The following is a 20,000-nucleotide window of genomic DNA, read 5'->3' as shown; positions in this document are numbered from 1 at the left end:
TTTGACCCCAGTCAGTGCCAGTGATATCTCACTCCCGGTGGCTCTTGAAGAAGGGCGAGGTTCTGCAGATGACCGGGCCGAAGAGCACTCGCACTATGCGAAGCCGGAAACTTTTCCATCCCCTTTACCTGTTCCTGTTCAATAACCTGCTGCTCATCACCAAGCGCAGCTCCAGGTCAGCCGTGATGTCATCAACATACGACACACAAACATGACACCCAGATAACTGACCAATAGGAGGGCAGCCCCTACAAATAATTAGAACAATAATATCGACCAATCAAGGATGTTTACACTAAAGCCTCCAAAGCTCATACATTTGGCAAGCAACTAGCAGAACACTGACAACAGGCGGTACACTAACAACAAGCGGTACACTAATAACAAGCGGAACATTAACAACGAGTGATACACTAACAACACTCGGACCTGTATGAATGTATGCAATAATCTTTAATTCACTCATTGATAAGTGTGTGTGTGTGTGTGTGTGTGTGTGTGTGTGTGTGTGTGTGTAAGTGGGGAGAAGTTTCAGGTGTTGGACTCATGCAGTCGCTCCATGTTGAGGACTGAGGATATGGAGGATCAGGGTCAGGTATTAGCGTTTGCATTTGTGCTCAAACTGCTGGAGAATCAAGAGGAGCGACCAATTAGCTACATGCTAAAGACCAACAGCATGTGAGACACACACATTAACACACTTATTAACATACAACACACACAAAATACACAAATGCATCGCATATACACATAAAGAGAAATGTTGTGTAGTCCAGTCTGAAGGAGCAGGAAACTGTACCATCCTCATCCTCCAGGATTCAGACTCCTCACAGATGAATGATGGATAGAGGATGCGATGTCTTCAGCAGTGTCTGGGAGGTTTTAATGTCATGTTCAACTCCAGACTCCATAGAGTCCAAAAACGTCTTTGAGTCGGTATGCTCCACTGATCTGACTCTAATGACGCTTTTCCACCGCACGGTTCGGCTCGACTCGACACTGCTCGCTTCTTGGGGGATTTCCACTGTGGATAGTAACTGGTACCTGGTACTTTTTTTAGTACCACCTCGGTCGAGGTTCCGAGCGAGCCGAGCCGATACGAAATGTGAGCCACGCACTGAGGGAGTAAGGGTTCTCCTTAACGAGTGGTTCTGTATTGTGCCTGAATAAATGTGTATTGTTTAATACATACTTTGCGTATGGTAATATCCTATTAATTGAAAATTGTGTATAATTTATCTCATTACAGATAAAATTACAACAAAGGTTTCCGTCTTAGATTTTTACATCTCGCTCAATACTGATTTCCAAACAGGCGTTTATCGAAGTCGCTCCTGTCACGGCTGAATCTAACTTACTCACTACGCAGGTTCTAGAACGCAGTTATTTTACATCCTTAATAGGCTCCGTGTTCAGTGAACAGGAAAGGTGTTTGGAATACAGCCTGAGTGTGTATTTATACGGGACTTCAGTAATACAACATTATTCCTGTGTGAAGGCGAGTGGAAGATGGCACCCACGCTGAGGCACTAAACTGCAGTGGAAAAGCAAACTCAGAAAAGTAAAGCGAGTCGAGTCGTACCGTGCAGTGGAAAATTGGCTTAAGGCTACGTCCGGTTCAATCCGCATAGAACTGAGAACTGCATTTTCACTTTAAAACGCTCTCCGTCTACACTGGCGTTTTCAAACGTCTTCCAGAAATCGCCCGTCCACACTGAAACGTGTGAAAACGCTCACGTGTACTGCGCACGCATAAAAACGTCAGAAGCGTCGGCCTGCGTCGTTTCCCTCAGGCGTTTTTCAAAGATCCAATCTGAAGGTTGGAGAAAGTGACATTAATCTTTAACAAAGCTGTTAAACTGGATCTCAGACACAACAACTGCGGCACAACATCGTCCACCATCTTGTTTGTTTCGAGGTGAATGGGTCACATGACTGAGTCACATGACTAAAATATGCCATCGTTTCTGAACGTCTCAATTCAGAGTGTGTGTGTTTGTTGTCTGCTCTGAACAGGAGTGAGAAACTGCGTTGGATATGCGCGCTCACACCAAACCGCAGGACACGATTCCTCTCAGCCAGCGCACACACACCAGGTACACCCACACACACACACACACACACACACACCCACCGACACACACCCACCGACACACACACACACGCACCAGGTACACACACACACACACTTAAAAAAATCTTATTAAAATTGTATGAGTCTTAATGCTTATAGGAAGGTAATGTGTGTGTGTGTGTGTGTGTGTGTGTGTGTGTGTCAGATTCTCCCCAGGTGCAGTGTATTCAGTCGTACTCGGCTCAGGAGCCTGATGAGCTATCAGTGGAGATGGCTGACATTCTGCTGGTACTTGAGGAGACAAATGACGGTACACACACAAACACAAACACAAACACATAAAAAGGACCTCTGTGCACTTTTGTCACATTCAGGTGTCAGTGTTGATGTCAGTTCTGTAGAGGATGTTGATCTCCTCCACTCTCAGTCTACAAACTCCTTATTAAATAAAGTATATGTAAATAATAATAATAATAATAATAATAATAAGCATGATCATCATCTCTCCCCCGCCCGCAGGCTGGATTATGGGCGAGCGTCTGCATGATGGAGAACGTGGTTGGTTCCCGTGCCGTGTGGTGGAGGATATTAAGAGTGCTGAGATTCGAGCTCAGAACCTGCGGGAGTGTGAGAGGATCCAGCAGGTGCAGGGGGGAGGAGGAGGAGGAGCCTCCAGGGGGCGCTGGACCCCCAAAAACACATCCTACACACCTACCTGGACTGACCAATCAGAGCAGGAGTTCTGAGCCACACTACTGCATCAGCCTGGATCATGTGACCATGAATCAGATAAACTTGTGGGGTCAAAGGTCATACACATCAGCTGTGTGTTCCGATATTGTGTCCTCATCTACTTCCCATAATGACAAAACCCCATGTGTGTAGAGCAGAAACACCATCACTGCAGCGAGTGTGTTACATCCCTCAACACACTCTCACTTCTCCATGGTTCTCACAACTTATTGACTAATTACTGCACACACTAACGTCAGGGACTAGCATTATTTCGCAGGAATGAGGGGAAGTTGATGAGGCACATTAACGCATTCGTGTTTTAAATAGCTGCTTGTGTTAAACCTGTTGTTGTTTACGCTGCATGACGACACGCCTCAGTATCGCTGACCATGATCAAAACTTAATAACTCAGGACGTATGAATGTGTTCAGTCACACCTCTGTGACGCTGAAGGGTTATTTTCAGCCTCTGTGGGAAAGTGCGTGTGTGTGTGTTACAGAAACTGCTGTATGGAATGTTGCCTAAAACTGGAAAAATGAGGAGTGCAGGTTTTGCACATACTGCAATAGAGAGTTTAATCCAATACATACTCACACACACACACACACACACACACACACAAATAATCTTACACAACTGGTTTAACAGTAAGTTCTTCCTTAAACAGAAAGCTCATGTGCAGTGTGTGTGAGTGTGTGTGTGTGTGTGTGTGTGTGTGTGTGTGTGTATGTGTGTGTGTGTGTGTGTGTGCGTGCATGATTATAGATAATGAAATTAATTCTGGGACACTGGCTGATTCCCTGTGTATCTGTATTAAGCTCAGTGTCTAATTTCAGGTGATTGATGTTGTGTTTTGTAAAATAATATAATTTATTGCTAATGCAGAATAAAATGTTGAAAAGCATGCGGTTTCTGATCAGTGAGATTTTTGTGATAATATCAGAAATAAATGTGAATTTGGTAAAACAGTCCACATGAACTGCTCTGTGTGTGAATAATGTGGTAAACTTTATTCCTCCAGTAAAACAAAGAAATGAAAACACACACATACACACAGACACAACAGTTTAGTGTTTATTGTTACACCTCCACAGCAGAGATCATTCACTGATGCTCACACACGCGCGCGCACACACACACACACACACACAGAGGCACAACAGAAACTCTATTTGGTGATTTTGTATACATAAAAAAATATATTAACAAAAAAACACCATTTTAATGTGGTACCGTGAAGAAGAACAAAGAGTTCTTCTTTATGTAAATTATAATCAATTATTTTCTACTGTGATAAAACTTTATTCTATTTCATTTTATTCTGTATTCTCTGTCTTTCTTCTTTGTGTAACACATGAATATGCAAATGATGTGAATGTGAGAAAAGGACACTCCTTGTGACACTCCTTACAGTCAGAGAGTTAGATTTGTTGGATTTTATTAGATTATAAACTGAGTTATAAACAGTATTATATGATGTTAATAAATCTGCATAAACCTGCTGCTTCCATGTCAGAGAATAAAGCTGTGTCGATTCTGTCCTGCGTCTCATCGAGAAAAACTTTGTGGAATGTGAAAAGGTGAAGTGGCCCGTACGGGGATCGAACCCGCGACCTTGGCGTTATTAGCACCACGCTCTAACCAACTGAGCTAACCGGCCGTAGGACGCTGCGATCCACTTGTTTATAAAAACAAACAACATTACTATTAGACCACATATTTATTTTATTCGTCTTAAAATGCACTAATTGTTCCCTAGTGGGTCATGCTTTCTAAATCTTGTTGACTGATTTATTTCGATCAAAGGGAAGTTCTGTCACACACTGTGGAAGCTAAACGGCGACCTCTAGCGGTGATTAAAGTCAACAACTTCTGGGGGAGACATTTGGGTCACTCCGTGAAAACTGCAGCCGAACTGTGACATGAGGGTAAAATTCCATCCATCCATCTTCTATACCGCTAATCCTTCAGGGTCGCGGGGAACCCGGAGCCTATCTCAAGTAGCATCGGGCAGAAGGCGGGGTACACCCTGTACAGGGTGACAATACATCACAAAGTTCCTGAAAACGGAATTTTGAAGATCACTCCCACCCTCACAGGTGGGAGTCTTATTATCAGACTCCTATCTCCACTCAAACATGAGTTATCAGTTATGCAACGCAGTAAATGTGATGAATTTATTGAGTTTAACAATGAATTTATAAAAAAAAAATTAAAGTAGGAAAACATTTGACAAGTCAATACATAACATTAACAGAAGTTTGAAAATAATCAACAATTTGGCTCAATCTCAAGATCTGCTAACTTGAATACTTCAAAATAAATCTTATCAAAAATAATTGGCAATAAAATACAGTGAATATTGTTATACAATAGATATATAAAATATATACATACAGATTATTCAGCACGATGTCCTTTAAATAAATGAAGCATCACCAAGCTGCCACAGTTGGGACCTTGAGAAAGACCTTGAGAAAGGCCCTTAAACTTTTCTGCTGCAGAAGGACATATCACAACTGATTCTGTGCCAAGACCCCAACTTTCATAACTAGCTGAGATATGCAAAGAAAATAATTTCACTGTGTTGTAATATATATGTGACAAATAATGTCTTTAATTCATTTCCTTAAATTAACATGCATAAGGTGTTGTGATGTACTAGCCTTTTTAACTAATTGATAAAATCTCTGATCCTTTAATTTCAATCACATTCACATTCATGTTAATAATCCATTTATTTAATTACACAGGTTTAATTTAAATACCTGTTTTTCAAGCAATTCATGTTATTGTGACTAATTGAAGACTGCGTTTAAAGCCACTCCTGGTTGCTGTGATACTTTATTAGCATGCTAACACATATTATTAGCCTATTTTGTTTACAACTAATTGGCTAATGTTAGTTATCATTTATTCATTAAATAACACAATTCAATATAATAAATTATAAAAGCGTGGGCTCGTCCGGGATTTGAACCCGGGACCTCTCGCACCCAAAGCGAGAATCATACCCCTAGACCAACGAGCCGATGCATAGAAGTAGCCATATATACATGTAACCATAACCATGTATACAATAGTTTGATTATGATATCATGATAAATTAATGTTTATCTAATTTATCTAGTCCCTGCAGAACTCAGGGCGTAACAGTTTAGTTATAGTTTTGTTAAACTACGTCACTTAATTAAACACTAAAAACATTGTGAAGAGTAGCTACGACAATCTACTTTTTCACAACATGTAATACTTTTTAGAGCGCACATTTAAAAACTGCACGTTTACCCGTTTAACTCATTTAATTTACATGGCAGAGGTTTGTACAGCCCACTTGGAGTTAAAGTCCCACCCACTTGGAGCTCCTCCCTCCGTTTATACCTACATTACATTTACATTTATTCACTAAGCAGACGCTTTTATCCAACGCGACTTACAAATGAGAAAAATACAAGCGAAATACAAAAATACCTGTCCCGTAACAGAGAGCAATGACTCTTTAACCTGCAGAAGTGTGTGATCAGAAACAGATGACGGATCAGTCAGAGGAAAAGCAGGTATGACACAAATTCAAATCAAAATGTTTGATACTTCACATTAATTGCACATTTAATAACTACATATAATCTATAACCTCCGAAATCTACAGAATGTAAAGCAGTAAACAGAGGACAGTTTTTTCATTAACCCAAAATTGGTCTTGATTTCACTCTGTGTGTGTGTGTGTGTGTGAAATAACTACACTTTAAATAATTGTATTATTTGTTGTGGTTGATAAATATGTAATCTCTGTATAGAAAAAATAGTCAATTCCATTAGTTTTTAGTAAATTTAAATAAGTTTGTGCTTAACAGATGGATCCCGCCCTCCGTGAAGAGAAAAACAGAGTGATTCAGGACAGTGCCAGAAAAAGTCACAGTAAATGGAACCACATGTGTAAGTCACTTTGATATTTTAAAGCATATTTTCAGTTTACAGTATAAAACAGAAACAATTGTGGACTACACAGTCAACACAGTCCTCAGAATAGCAGAATAGGAGCTGAAAACTTTTCAACAGGTATCATTGTCATTTTAAACATCTGAGAAATGTTAGTTGTGTGTTGTGTTGCAGGTGTACATGCAGGTGTGGTGTGTGTGTTGATGTTAGTGTGTGTGTTGACGTTAGTGTGTGTGTGGTGGTGTGGTGTGTTCTGCTGCAGCAGTGTGTCGAGCAGAGTGGTTCCTCTGATCAGTGCTGCCTCTGTCCTCTCTTTCCTTATCAGTGTGTTCCTCTAAACACACACAAATGCACACAGCAACACAGCAGGTAAAACACACACACGCTTCCATGCTTTTTTTTTACTCTACACTGTTAACAACAAAAATAAATAAATTGGTGCAATAAGTGCTGTGATGTGGATGGGCTGGAAGCTCAGTGTAGAATGTGATGTCTACAGCAGTGTCTTGTAGATTTTTCTGCCTTTGGACTCAGAAGTGTACAAAAACGAGTCTGGATCAGACTCTGAGCCAGTGTTCTCCAATTCAATTCAATTCAATTCAATTTTATTTGTATAGTGCTTTTTACAATAGAAATTGTCTCAAAGCAGCTTTACAGAAATATATAAACACAGGATACAGATTTTAAATGTGCGAATTTATCCCAATTGAGAAAGCCGGTGGCGACGGTGGTGAGGAAAAACTCCCTGAGATGTTAAGAGGAAGAAACCTTGAGAGGAACCAGACTCGGAACGAAACCCGTCCTCATCTGGGTCACAACAGATAGTGTGAAAGTAAAGGAAAGTTCATTATGGTTTTATATGAAGTCTATTTGTTGAACTAGTCCACTGTTCAAAGGAGACCCGAGTGCAAAACTGCATGTGGTATTTGCAGTCCCGGGGCCTTAGAAGCAACCGTTGTCCTAGCAACCACAGTGAGTGTGTCCATCTGGAATTGGAGTTGATGAGAGCTCCATCCAGAGGTAGGACATCCGAACGGGTCAGGCAGGTCCGGAGAGCAGAGAGGATCAGGATCTCTAGTATCTCCATAAAATCGTGTGAGGCTCGACAGAAGGAGAGAGGGAGAGAAGAGACTGTTAGGACTGTGCTTAGCGTAACAGGAAGTCTAGTCAGGGTAGGCTTGAGTAAACAAATAATTTTAAGCCTAGACTTAAACACTGAGACTGTGTCTGAGTCCCAAACACTAATTGGAAGACTTTTCCATAACTGTGGGGCTCTATAAGAGAAAGCTCTTCCCCCTGCTGTAGCCTTCGCTATTCGAGGTACCAACAAATAGCCTGCATCTTTTGATCTAAGTAGGCATGGGGGATCATAGAAAACCAAAAAGTCGCTTAGATACTGTGGCGCGAGACCATTTAGTGCTTTAATAATAGTGTTTTATAATCAATGCGAGATTTCACTGGGAGCCAATGCAGTGTGGATAAGATCGGGGTGATTTGGTCGTATCTTCTGGTTCTAGTTAGGACTCTAGCAGCTGCATTCTGGACTAATTGGAGATTGTTTATGCTCCTACTGGAACATCCAGACAGTAAGGCATTACAGTAATCTAGTCTAGAGGTGACGAATGCATGAACTAGTATTTCTGCATCATGTAGTGACAATATATTTCTTATCTTAGAAATATTTCTGAGATGAAAGAAGACTATCCTAGTAATATTATCTACATGAGCATCAGATGATAGACTGGAGTCAATAATCACTCCAAGGTCTTTTACTGCTGCACATGATGAAACAGAAAGACCATCCAGAGTAACTGTGAGATCAGAAAGATTACCTCTAGCTACATGTGGTCCTAGTACAAGTACTTCTGTCTTATCAGAATTAAGTAAGAGGAAGTTAATCCAACGTCTAATGTCCTTTACACATTCCTCAACTTTACTAAGCTTCAGTCTGTCCTCTGGCTTCGCTGAAACATACAGCTGTGTATCATCAGCATAACAGTGGAAGCTAATTCCATGTTTACGAATAATTTGACCTAGAGGTAGCATATATAAAGTAAAAAGCAGTGGCCCTAAAACAGAACCTTGTGGAACACCAAACTTTACCTCAGTGTGAATAGAGAAGTCTCCATTTACATCTACGAACTGATAACGATCGGTCAGATAAGACCTGAGCCAGGAGAGGACTGTTCCCTTAATGCCAACAACATTTTCTAATCTACCAAGGAGAATAGTATGATCTATAGTATCAAAAGCTGCACTAAGGTCAAGTAACACAAGCAGCGAGACACAACCCTGATCAGAGGACAGTAGTAGGTCATTTACTACTTTAACTAACGCTGTATCTGTGCTATGATGAGGTCTAAATCCTGACTGATACATTTCATGAATGTTGTTCCTATGTAAGTACGAGCAGAGCTGCTGTGTACAACCTTTTCTAAGATCTTGGAGGTGAAGGGGAGATTTGATATCGGTCTATAGCTGGACAGTTGAGAGGGGTCGAGGTCAGGTTTTTAATCAGGGGTTTAATAACTGCTAGTTTAAATGATTTAGGTACATAGCCAGTGATAAGGGAAGAATTGATTATATTTAGAAGGGGCGTGATTACATCTGGAATAATCTGTTTGAAGAGCTATGTGGGTAAGGAATCTAGTATACAAATTGATGATTTTGATGAAGAAATTATTATATTATATGAATAAAACATTCCAACTGTTGATTATTATCAACATGCTTTTAAATTTATAGTGTAAATTTTTTATCTAATATTTTCATTAGTGAATGTATTAATTGATTATTCTGTGCACCCCCTAAGACACACTGTCACTGACCCTTTCTCTCTCTCTCACACACACACACAATTTAGAGCTTCAAACAGTCCATTATCATTCCTGTCTCAAAGAAACCCCATATTACCTCAGTGATGATCGCCCAGTCTCCCTGACCTCAGTTGTGATGAAGTGCTTTGAAAGGCTGGTCAGGAACTTCATCACCTCTTCATTACCTGACACCCTGGACCCATTACAGTTCACATACCATCCCACTCGCTGGACTGAGGACGCCATCACACTCCTCCTACACACAGCCCTGAGCCATCTGGACACCAGCGAGGGAAATTATTAACTCTATTATTAAAAAGTAACTCTATAATTCCCTCCAAACTCACCACCAAGTTGGAGGACCTGGGACTCAACCCGTCCCTGTGTCAACTTATTTTCACAACATCCTCTACCTCAGCCTGATGTTGCATAGCACAAACAACTACACATTACTCAAAATACATTTGTACTGTTTCTGCCACTGATCTGTGTTATATCGTATGTTTATTTTTATATTTCTCCTTTCCTACCTGTATAGAAGTAAATTATGGTTTTTGTGTCAAAAAAAGCATTTCACTGCACTTTGTATTGGTTGTGGTTGTGTTTCAATTTCTTCTTAAAGCTAGTTTACAAAATAGCTGAGAGGAATATTGCTAATTAATTCCTGCTGTGTGTGTGTGTGTGTGTGTGTGTGTGTGTGTGAGAGAGAGAGAGAGAGAGAGAGAGAGAGAGAGAGAGACAGACAGGGATTCTGGTTTAGGGTGTGCCCTGAAGGACTTGGGACAGGAGTTAGATCCCCGCGTGGGGAAGATCGACGTGAAGCAGTTCATGATGCTGCAGATCAGCTTCATCGGCTGGTCTGAGTCACACCGCTTGGTATTATGGGATTACCTTCAGATTTGTACAAATATGGGCACAATGAAAGTTATGAGGTGAGATGCAGAGGGTGAATATCTTATAGGAAATGACTCATGGAGTGTCTGATATTTTTGTACACTTTTCTGGCCACAAGCTTCAAAATCCAAAAAGCATCCTGTCTTTATAAGTTATACTCGATTCTTAACAGTCAGCGGTGTGGAAACGTTACTGGTGTTCAAGCTAGTTCTTCCTGTAAAAGTGTCCATGATTATCTATGATTAGTTAATAATGAATCAGCAGGTAAATGAATGCGTGTGTTTAACTCGTTTCTGTTTAATAACACATAGGCGATGATTGATGTGTGTCACGTCCTGACTGCAGTGCAGACACACGGCTCTGTCCCTCTGTCTCTCCTCCTCACTGCTGTCCTGCAGCTCATCTACATATTTGATGCCCTCTTCGATGAGGTTCCACTTTGCTTCACTAAACTACACAACAGACCATTATTCTGTTGGAAATCTTGTAATGTTTAAATTCTTCACTCTGGGGGCTGTTTAGGGAAAAAATGACAGTGTGTTTAAATAATAATAATAATAATAATAATAATAATAATAATAATAATAATAATAATAATAATAGGTTATTAAGGAATAGCTTGTAAAAGAGCTACTACTCATACTCCTACTGTTTTGTGAGTCATTATTTAACACATTATTTAATGTGGGGCTTCATTACATTTGCATCAGTTACAGCAGAGTCTCTCATCCAGAGTGAAGTACAGAAGTGATTTGTGTCTCCATCAGAAAAATCCTTGTGTTAGTTCAGGAGGTAAGGCTGTAAGAAATCCATCCAGCTAAACCAAAATATAAATCACACACACACCTACTTGTTTTTCATTTGAATGCTCCCTCCTTATAGAATTAAGCACAATCATCTTACAAATCTCACATGTTAATATTCACAAACTATATATTGTGGGACAACAGAGACCGCGAGTCTTTCACAGGAATAGCATATGGCCAGCTGTGACATACTGAAGCAGAGCATGATCAGTATGCAGTATTCCAGCATGATAACGATCCCAAACACACCTCCAAGACGACCACTGCCTTGCTAAAGAAGCTGAGGATGAAGGTGACGGACTGGCCAAGCATGACTCCAGACCTAAACCCTATTGAGCATCTGTGGGGCATCCTCAAATGGAAGGTGGAGGAGCACAAGGTTTCTAACATCCACCAGCTCCGTGATGTGGTCATGGAGGAGTGGAAGAGGACTGCAGTGGCAACCTGTGAAGCTCTGGTTAAGGCAGTGCTGGAAAATAATGGTGGCCACACAAAATATTGACACTTTGGGCCCAATTTGGACATTTTCACTTAGGGGTGTACTCACTTTTGTTGCCAGCAGTTTAGACATTAATGGCTGTGTGTTGAGTTATTTTGAGGGGACAGCAAATTTACACTGTTACACAAGCTGTACACTCACTACTTTACATTGTAGCAAAGTGTCATTTCTTCAGTGTTGTCACATGAAAAGATATCATCAAATATTTACAAAAATGTGAGGGGTGTACTCACTTTTGTGAGATACTGCGTATGTGTGTGTATATATATATATATATATATATATATATATATATATACACACACACACACACACATAAAAGAACAATGTCAGTGCATTATTGATGGTAAATTATGTCACTAATGTGCCTTTTTTTATTATCACTTTAAACTTTACACCTATTACAAAAGAAACAAAATTAACTGATGACAAAAAATCTTTAATTTCATAATAAATTAAAAATATTAAAGTTAAAACATTGTCTTCGGAAGCAAGACTATCATCCAAATGGTGGCACTGGCCGTAGTGCATCATGGGAATGTCCCGCCATTTTAGATTCAAACGTTTCCTCGCTGTCGCGCTGCTTTTTACACCCGTATTTCTAGCACATGCTTCCTCCTGTCCAAGGATTGGCTTGTGTTTCAAATGGACACTAACGCTGTGCAATCAGAGCATTGTTCGTGATCTAGAACGACGGTACTATCCAACAACATGGGGCGGGGCTTGTCGGAATACGGGTGGTATAAACACAACACTTACAACGTTACAACGAACCACTAAAAACGACATTCAAGCATAATAACGTCTCTTCACTTTCCGCGTAAACATACAAGGTGAGTTTGGGTTTAGTCGTTATTAGCCCTGAAAAAACAGTCAAACAAACCGAATGTGTAATTATTTATTTTTTTTATATAAATTTATCATTATTACAGGCTATGTAAGAGTAAAATAAAGAAGTTAAAATTGATTGTTAGTTGAAACGGCGTCGCGGTGAAGAGCAACTCCGTCCTTCTCCCTTTACACTTCACTAATCCGCTTCCCCTCCTGTTAAAACATCACTGAACGCACATTTCGGCCTAACAGTGCCTCTAGAGATTAGTAAAAGTGTTGGACCGCATATTTAGCTCATAAATGGTGAACATAAAACTCGTATTTTAACGTAAAATGCAGTATTATCCTTTCGCGCTTCTAACTGCTATTTTCGCTCTTCAGCGTCTCCTGAGCAGCCATTACATCAGGTTTTTGGGGGGCGGGGACATGCAAATGAGCTGTGTCTGTGAAACTGTGAGTTGCGCGTTCATTTGTTAAGAGATTAGTTTGTCCCGCCTTTTTGTCTGATTGGTTAAAATGTTGTACTGACCCGTTTGATTGGGTGCTGAAATTGGCACCGTCTCTTTGGAGCCGAAAGTAAATGCGTTTGTTTTTGTTTGTTTGTTTACAGTGCAGTTTACGGAGTTTTTGGTGATTAATATCTTTCTGATTCCAAACGACTTTTATTATTATTTTTTGTTTGTTTGTATGTTTTTTTCCTGATCCGCGATTATATACTTTTACTAGAATAAACAGTTTTAAAGATTATTATTAATATTAAATCGCCAAAGCAGCCTGAATGAGATGGCGGGATCTGATTGGTGGATATACAAGGTCACAAACTGAAAAACAAACTTGCATCTTCATTTTTTTGAGAGACAGTGCCACATTTAGTGTATTTAAAAATCATAATACTATAAGAGTACTACTGATCCAGATTCATGGTCTATCTTCAGATTTAAATGAACATAAACATTTGTTGGGGTATAAAATAATTTATTATTGTGTGTGGGTGGGTTTTTTTTTCAGGTGATTTTCAGCAGTTATGGCCCGTACAAAGCAGACAGCCCGTAAATCCACAGGAGGGAAAGCGCCCCGTAAACAGCTCGCCACTAAAGCTGCCCGTAAGAGTGCGCCCTCTACAGGAGGGGTGAAGAAACCGCACCGTTACAGGTGACTCACAGGGCCAGGGTTCTTCTGGTGTAGTGGTAATAGATTGTGTTTCGTATTTACATACGCGTGTGTGTGTTCAGGCCCGGCACCGTGGCTCTACGTGAGATTCGGCGTTATCAGAAATCCACAGAGCTGCTGATCAGGAAGCTGCCGTTCCAGCGCCTCGTCCGAGAAATCGCTCAGGACTTTAAAACCGATCTGCGGTTCCAGAGCGCTGCCATTGGAGCCCTACAGGTAAAACACACCACAGTATTTAAAGGAGACAGACTTAATAATGTGTCATATATATATATCTCAGAACTCCTATTTATTAAACTTTATTGACCTTGAATGAAGCTGAAGTGGTAAAGAATTAAAAAGTCTCAGTGTTATTAATGTGTTAATTGTGTGTGTGTGTGTGTGTAGGAGGCGAGTGAAGCGTACCTGGTAGGTCTGTTTGAGGACACTAATCTGTGTGCTATCCACGCCAAGCGTGTCACCATCATGCCCAAAGACATCCAGCTGGCACGCCGCATCCGTGGAGAACGTGCTTAACACACACACACTCGATATTACAAAAATATACACACACACTTTCCTAATTACACCCTCTCATATGTCACACAAGGTCTGTCTCTCACTGTGTATCTAGTCACCGGCTGTGCTGCTGGTTTTATGTGTGTGTGTGTGTGTGTGTGTGTGTGTGTGATTAGTGAAAACCTCTTGAGTGTAACACATAGAGGCTCCTGATTGGCTGTAGGTTTTGGTGTGGAACTGTGGGTAAAATCTGCATTATTTGGGTTTAGGGTTATTGGTTGTGTATAGCGAGCTTCATCACTGGCTGTATTGTGCTCCGATTCTCCTTCTGTGTGTGTGTGTGTGTGTGTGTGTGTGTGCGTGTTACTGAGTGCTTTTATATTTGTATTAGTTTTAATCTCAGTACGAAAGTGTTTGTCACATTTTCACCAGTTTAAGAACAGAAATAAAATATAAAAAATGCAAAAATATATATTTTTTGCTCCACTTTTTTGCCGTCTTTCTCTCTGACAGTGCGACAGATTCATAAACACACCACACACACCACTGTTTCATTTTTAATTTGACTTATTTCTGCACTCATGTTTATTAATCAGTGTGTCGTTAGCAGGTGACTGCTCAGGTTTTTCTACATTGTTTTGTATGAAGTGTATCTTGGGGTATCAGATTTTATTCGATAGATAAATAAAGGAGTTGTTTGTCCTCATTGCTCCTCTCTGTCTCATTTCTATCTCTTATATATTGATGACAAACAGGCAGTGAGTCAGGATAAACACGATTATTGCACCTTAACACCTGAACATTATCCACTCCTGTAACTCAGCATGTTATTGACTTGTAAATATTATACAGTAGAGTGAGTGCTCATTTATTTTGGCACATAAAATATATTTGGAATTTTAATGTTCAGGCATCACCTCTATTAAATATTTATTTTGTATTCTAAGGAAAAAATGTACGTTATAAACACATCACTGCAGGCCTTTCTATCTCAGCTGTAAACTTAACAAATAATATCGACTAAAACCTAATTATATTCTGTACCTTTTTTATCATCTTAGTTATGTGGAATTTTTTCAGATATTACTTCTTTTTTTTTTAATATATATTTGATTATTTATAGCAGGGGTGTCAAACTCATTTTAGTTCAGGGGCCACATACAGCCTAATTAGATGTCAAGTGGGCCGGGCCAGTAAAATCATAGCATAATTACCTATAAATAAGTCCATGTTTTTCCCTTTGTTTTCGTGCAAAGAAGTACAAGTACATTAGGAAAATCTTCATATTTAATGAAATATCCTTTTACAAAACATATCATGAACAACGTCAGATTTCTTAAGACAAACATGTTCAATTTTCTTCTGATTATCATTTACATGTGTGCATTACAACTGGTCAGTGTTTGTACAAATGCAAAAAACTTTGTCCCATGTGTTTGAAACGGAAAAATATGGTATTGCACTTTAAAATTTATGGCATTGCATGAACAATAGGATTCCACCAAACCCAACTCTTTCGTAGTGAAGCTGTTGACTAATGTTAAATTGCACATTTTTAACTATTACCGGTCTTTGGCCCGCGAGCCGTACGTATGACCCTCCCTGATTTATAGCCTAGAGATGATGATGATGATGATGATAATAATAACTGACTATAAATAGATACTGTAAATAAATTTATCAGCATAAAGAATGCAACATTATTCAGTAGCTGATGATATCACTCTACTCGAATAACTGATCAAATTGCAATTGCAGTTAATATTATTAACTATTTCTCTAGTGCTTCTGGTCTGTATATCAATATTAGTAAAGGTGAGCTTATCCCTATCAAAGACTGTGATTACCAAATATTTAAAACTTTCCAGTAAAAGACAGTGTAACATATTTAGGAATTGTTATTGTGAAAAGATCAGCTGAAGCGATGTTCTCTGAACTTTAACCCCATACTGAATAAAAATAAACTAAACCTCTGGCTTTAAAGAGATCTTTCTTTAAAAGGCTCTGAGTTCTGCTCACAAACGCTGATGGTAAAGCCAGAGTGACTTATGCCGTATTATCTTTATATCTTAATCACCAAATAGAAAAATTATAAGATTAAATGCTTTTAAATTTTTTTTATGTATATATCAGAAAGTCTGTAGTCATGAATATTTATGAGAATGGGTGTCCTTAACCTTTTAGATTTCACCACTATGAATCACACTTTTAAGATTAACTGGATTAAGCATCATTTAACTAAAAAAAAAAAAACACTTCTGTCTGGAATTTGATTCCTCATTATGTATTTTTAAACACTGGTGGTCTTGTTTTATTGTGTAATTACAATATAGCCAAAATTCCAGCTAAATTATCAGCCTTCCACAAACAAATTCTCTTGTCTTGGTCTTTAATCTACAAACACAATTTTTCTCCCCACCATTATTTCATCTGGAATTATAGAGATATGTTATACAAACATAAATCTCTCTTGTATAAGAACTGGTTTGATAACAGTATTAATCTGGTTAATCAGTTATACAATAGAGAGCATAGACTTATTTCTCACTAAGACTTTCTTTTTAATTTTAAAATACCAGTTACCCAAAGGGAGTTTTCAGTTGTTATTGGTTCGATCCCCCTCAGGCACTCACACACTATTTAAATGTGTTTATGAACATTCTTCTTTCCAATTGGCCTCATATGATGTTTTTGAATCTTTTGCTGGTAAAGATTGTTTTTTTATTAACCTACAAAAATAATAATAGAGCTATTCGCACTCTTTCTCAGAGAGAAATTGTTACTGTATCATATTAAATTGTTGTTATATCATATTGAAACTCTTTATTAAATGAAAAAGTGATTTGCTGGGAAAGGTGTAGTTATTACCCCAGAGTTATTTTACAGAAATTTAAAAGGCATAAATATAAACTGTATTTTCTTCAATGACATCAAATCACTGCATTTATTTAACATTGTTCTTGTTCAGTTATATTGCGGCGTAACGTACAGAAATTTATTCAGTGTTCAAGACCTCTTTCACTGTTATGGTTAAATGTATTTTTTCACTTCCTGGATTAATCTAAAGAAGCTTTTATTTAATTAATTTGTTAATATCTTTGACCAAATTTCACATTCATAAATGCAGGTTTACTAATAAGAAACCCAACTTTATGGTTTTGTTGACTTAAGGCTGTACACGGACAGTATTAGAGACTATTTGAATAAAAAAGCTATAAAGACCTTAAAAGTTTGTGAGCATTATAAAGTATTTATTTGATAGTTAAATTGTCACTTGTACTTATTTTGTTCTTTATAATATTACCTGCCCCTGACACCTTTTTATTCCTTTCTCCTTATTGTGGTTTATACATACTTAACTGTATAATATTTAATAATTGTAACTGAACGGAAGTGTATAATGTTCATATTTCTTGAATGATTAAAAAAAACCCTTGAAACTCGAAATGTGCCCGGACTTTTCACGCTGTCGGACTGTTTCCGGTTCTTTTCGGTCACTTCCGGTGTGGTCTGCGCCACTGTTTCCGTCTCCACGTGTGTAGTTTATATTTTTATTTTCATTATTAATTTCCTGTACAGAATTTCAGTAGCTGGAGGTTTTATTTATTAAACATGGCCACATCTTTTGAGCAAATGCGCGCGAATGTCGCTAAACTTTTAAGAGGCATCGACAGGTAAGTTTATGAATATGAGCTAAAATGCTAATGCTAACTGGACACATTTCAGGGAAATGAAAGTGTATAATGTTCTTTATTCAGCAGAGTGTCATTAAAATGTGAATAGTTACTGTGTTGTGGAGAAAATGTTCTGTTTTGGAGGTTTTATGTGTGAAATTGATTATAGAAGTTGAACAGTGCTGGAGTTTATTAGAGTTAAATTTAGATATAAATCTGTAATCAATTTAAAGAGAATGAACTTTAATATATTTAATATTAAATATTTTTACATCTTCAGGGTGCGCTTATTAAAACTCAGGACTACAGAATATCATCTTATTATTAATGTCTGACCTTTAAACGCTACAACTGTTCCACAACCTAACATTTATTCATAATGAAAATGTTCAGATGTCTATTTTAGAGAAACACACACCTGCATGCCGTTACTACAGTAATGTGTGTTTATTTTATTTCTCAGGTATAATCCGGAGAATCTGTCCACGTTGGAGCGTTATGTGGAGACTCAGGCGAGAGAAAACGCCTACGACCTGGAGGCCAATCTGGCTGTGCTCAAACTGTGAGACGGGTTTAAATTCACACCTGAACACTGTCACTGACACACACACACACACACATCTGAACACCATCACTGACTCACACACACACTGAACACTGTCACTGACTCACACACACACACACATCTGAACACCATCACTGACTCACACACACACTGAACACTGTCACTGACTCACACACACACACACACCCCTGAACACTGTCACTGACTCACACACACACCCCTGAACACTGTCACTGACACACACACACACACACCCCTGAACACTGTCACTGACACACACACACACACTGAACACTTTCACTGACACACACACACCTGAACACTGTCACTGACGCACACACACACACACCTGAACACTGTCACTGACACACACACACACACACACCTGAACACTCACTGACTCACACACACACACACACACACACACACACACACACACACACCTGAACACTGACACACACACACACACACACACACCTGAACACCGTCACTGACTCTCTCACACATTTCTAATGTTTTATATTTTATTTATGATCAGCACTAATCTGATGCTGAATGAGAGACAAAACACATCGGATCAAATTTGACACCTATTGTGTGTGTGTGTGTGTCTGTGTGTGTAGGTACCAGTTTAACCCTGCCTACTTCCAGACCAGTGTGACGTCACAGATCCTGCTGAAGGCGTTAACAAACCTCCCACACACCGACTTCACTCTGTGCAAGTGTATGATCGACCAACCACATGTATCCTTTACTTACACACACACACACACACACACACACACTGTTGTCCCTTTGCTGTTATACTGTGTTGGTTGTGTGTGTTAATGCAGTGTGCATTAGTTTAGCATGCTGAGATGCTCCTCAGTAATAGCTTCACGCTGTGTGATCTTCAGACTGATTACTGACACATAAGAATAGTTTGTGGTCATGAGCGGAGATGTTGGAGTTTGAGGCGTTAGAGGCGGAGATGTGGGCGTTAGAGGCGGAGATGTGGGAGTTAGAAGCGTTAGAGGCGGGGATGTGGGAGTTAGAGGCGGAGATGTGGGAGTTGGAGGCGTTAGAGGCGGAGATGTGGGAGTTTGAGGCGTTAGAGGCGGAGATGTGGGAGTTTGAGGCGTTAGAGGCGGAGATGTGGGAGTTTGAGGCGTTAGAGGCGGAGATGTGGGAGTTTGAGGCGTTAGAGGCGGAGATGTGGGAGTTAGAGGCGGAGATGTGGGAGTTGGAGGCGTTAGAGGCGGAGATGTGGGAGTCAGAAGCGTTAGAGGCGGGGATGTGGGAGTTAGAGGCGGAGATGTGGGAGTTGGAGGCGTTAGAGGCGGAGATGTGGGAGTTGGAGGCGTTAGAGGCGGAGATGTGGGAGTTTGAGGCGTTAGAGGCGGAGATGTGGGAGTTAGAGGCGGAGATGTGGGAGTTAGAGGCGGAGATGTGGGAGTTTGAGGCGTTAGAGGCGGAGATGTGGGAGTTTGAGGCGTTAGAGGCGGAGATGTGGGAGTTTG

General features: G+C 39.6%; 3 protein-coding genes, 1 long non-coding RNA gene and 2 other non-coding genes across 7 annotated transcripts in view; 4 read left to right on the top strand and 2 right to left on the bottom strand.

The window, feature by feature from the left end:
- ngef (neuronal guanine nucleotide exchange factor) overlaps positions 1-3,792 on the top strand; it is a 20,787-nt gene extending 16,995 nt beyond the window's left edge. The window contains exons 12-16 of the mRNA XM_053651696.1: positions 12-175; positions 520-678; positions 2,017-2,096; positions 2,280-2,384; positions 2,594-3,792. Coding sequence (XP_053507671.1) covers positions 12-175; positions 520-678; positions 2,017-2,096; positions 2,280-2,384; positions 2,594-2,820 — 735 coding nt within the window. The 3' untranslated portion in view covers positions 2,821-3,792. The remainder of the gene's footprint in view (positions 1-11; positions 176-519; positions 679-2,016; positions 2,097-2,279; positions 2,385-2,593) is intronic.
- A 603-nt stretch (positions 3,793-4,395) lies between these two features.
- trnai-aau (transfer RNA isoleucine (anticodon AAU)) lies at positions 4,396-4,469 on the bottom strand. The gene has a single exon. It is a non-coding gene; the product is annotated as a tRNA-Ile (tRNA).
- A 1,299-nt stretch (positions 4,470-5,768) lies between these two features.
- trnap-ugg (transfer RNA proline (anticodon UGG)) lies at positions 5,769-5,840 on the bottom strand. The gene has a single exon. It is a non-coding gene; the product is annotated as a tRNA-Pro (tRNA).
- A 142-nt stretch (positions 5,841-5,982) lies between these two features.
- Positions 5,983-10,597, top strand: LOC128624529 (uncharacterized). Its single transcript, XR_008388777.1, has 4 exons — positions 5,983-6,366; positions 6,664-6,745; positions 6,923-7,117; positions 9,612-10,597. It is a non-coding gene; the product is annotated as an uncharacterized LOC128624529 (long non-coding RNA).
- Positions 10,598-12,504: 1,907 nt separating this feature from the next.
- On the top strand, positions 12,505-14,968 carry si:ch1073-429i10.3 (uncharacterized protein LOC100331798 homolog). Of its 2 annotated transcripts, none has more exons than XM_053651968.1 (4): positions 12,505-12,596; positions 13,603-13,746; positions 13,827-13,980; positions 14,152-14,968. In XM_053651968.1, exons 2-4 carry the CDS (start codon positions 13,619-13,621, stop codon positions 14,278-14,280), a joined length of 411 nt encoding a protein of 136 aa, XP_053507943.1. In that variant the 5' UTR covers positions 12,505-12,596; positions 13,603-13,618; the 3' UTR covers positions 14,281-14,968. The 2 variants fall into 2 exon arrangements, with proteins under 2 accessions (XP_053507943.1, XP_053507941.1); XM_053651966.1 differs by lacking the exon at positions 12,505-12,596 and adding an exon at positions 12,695-13,047.
- A 2,778-nt stretch (positions 14,969-17,746) lies between these two features.
- The window catches only part of eif3k (eukaryotic translation initiation factor 3, subunit K), a 9,981-nt gene continuing 7,727 nt past the window's right edge, over positions 17,747-20,000 (top strand). Inside the window, exons 1-3 of the mRNA XM_053651939.1 lie at positions 17,747-17,936; positions 18,400-18,498; positions 19,125-19,245. Of these exons, the coding sequence (XP_053507914.1) occupies positions 17,875-17,936; positions 18,400-18,498; positions 19,125-19,245 (282 nt within the window). The 5' untranslated portion in view covers positions 17,747-17,874. The remainder of the gene's footprint in view (positions 17,937-18,399; positions 18,499-19,124; positions 19,246-20,000) is intronic.

Source organism: Ictalurus furcatus, chromosome 20 (assembly GCF_023375685.1).
Source record: "Ictalurus furcatus strain D&B chromosome 20, Billie_1.0, whole genome shotgun sequence".
In the NCBI taxonomy this organism is placed as follows: domain Eukaryota; kingdom Metazoa; phylum Chordata; class Actinopteri; order Siluriformes; family Ictaluridae; genus Ictalurus; species Ictalurus furcatus.
The sequence above is the reverse complement of the archived record's forward strand: the minus strand, read 5'-3'. Positions and strand labels throughout refer to the sequence as shown.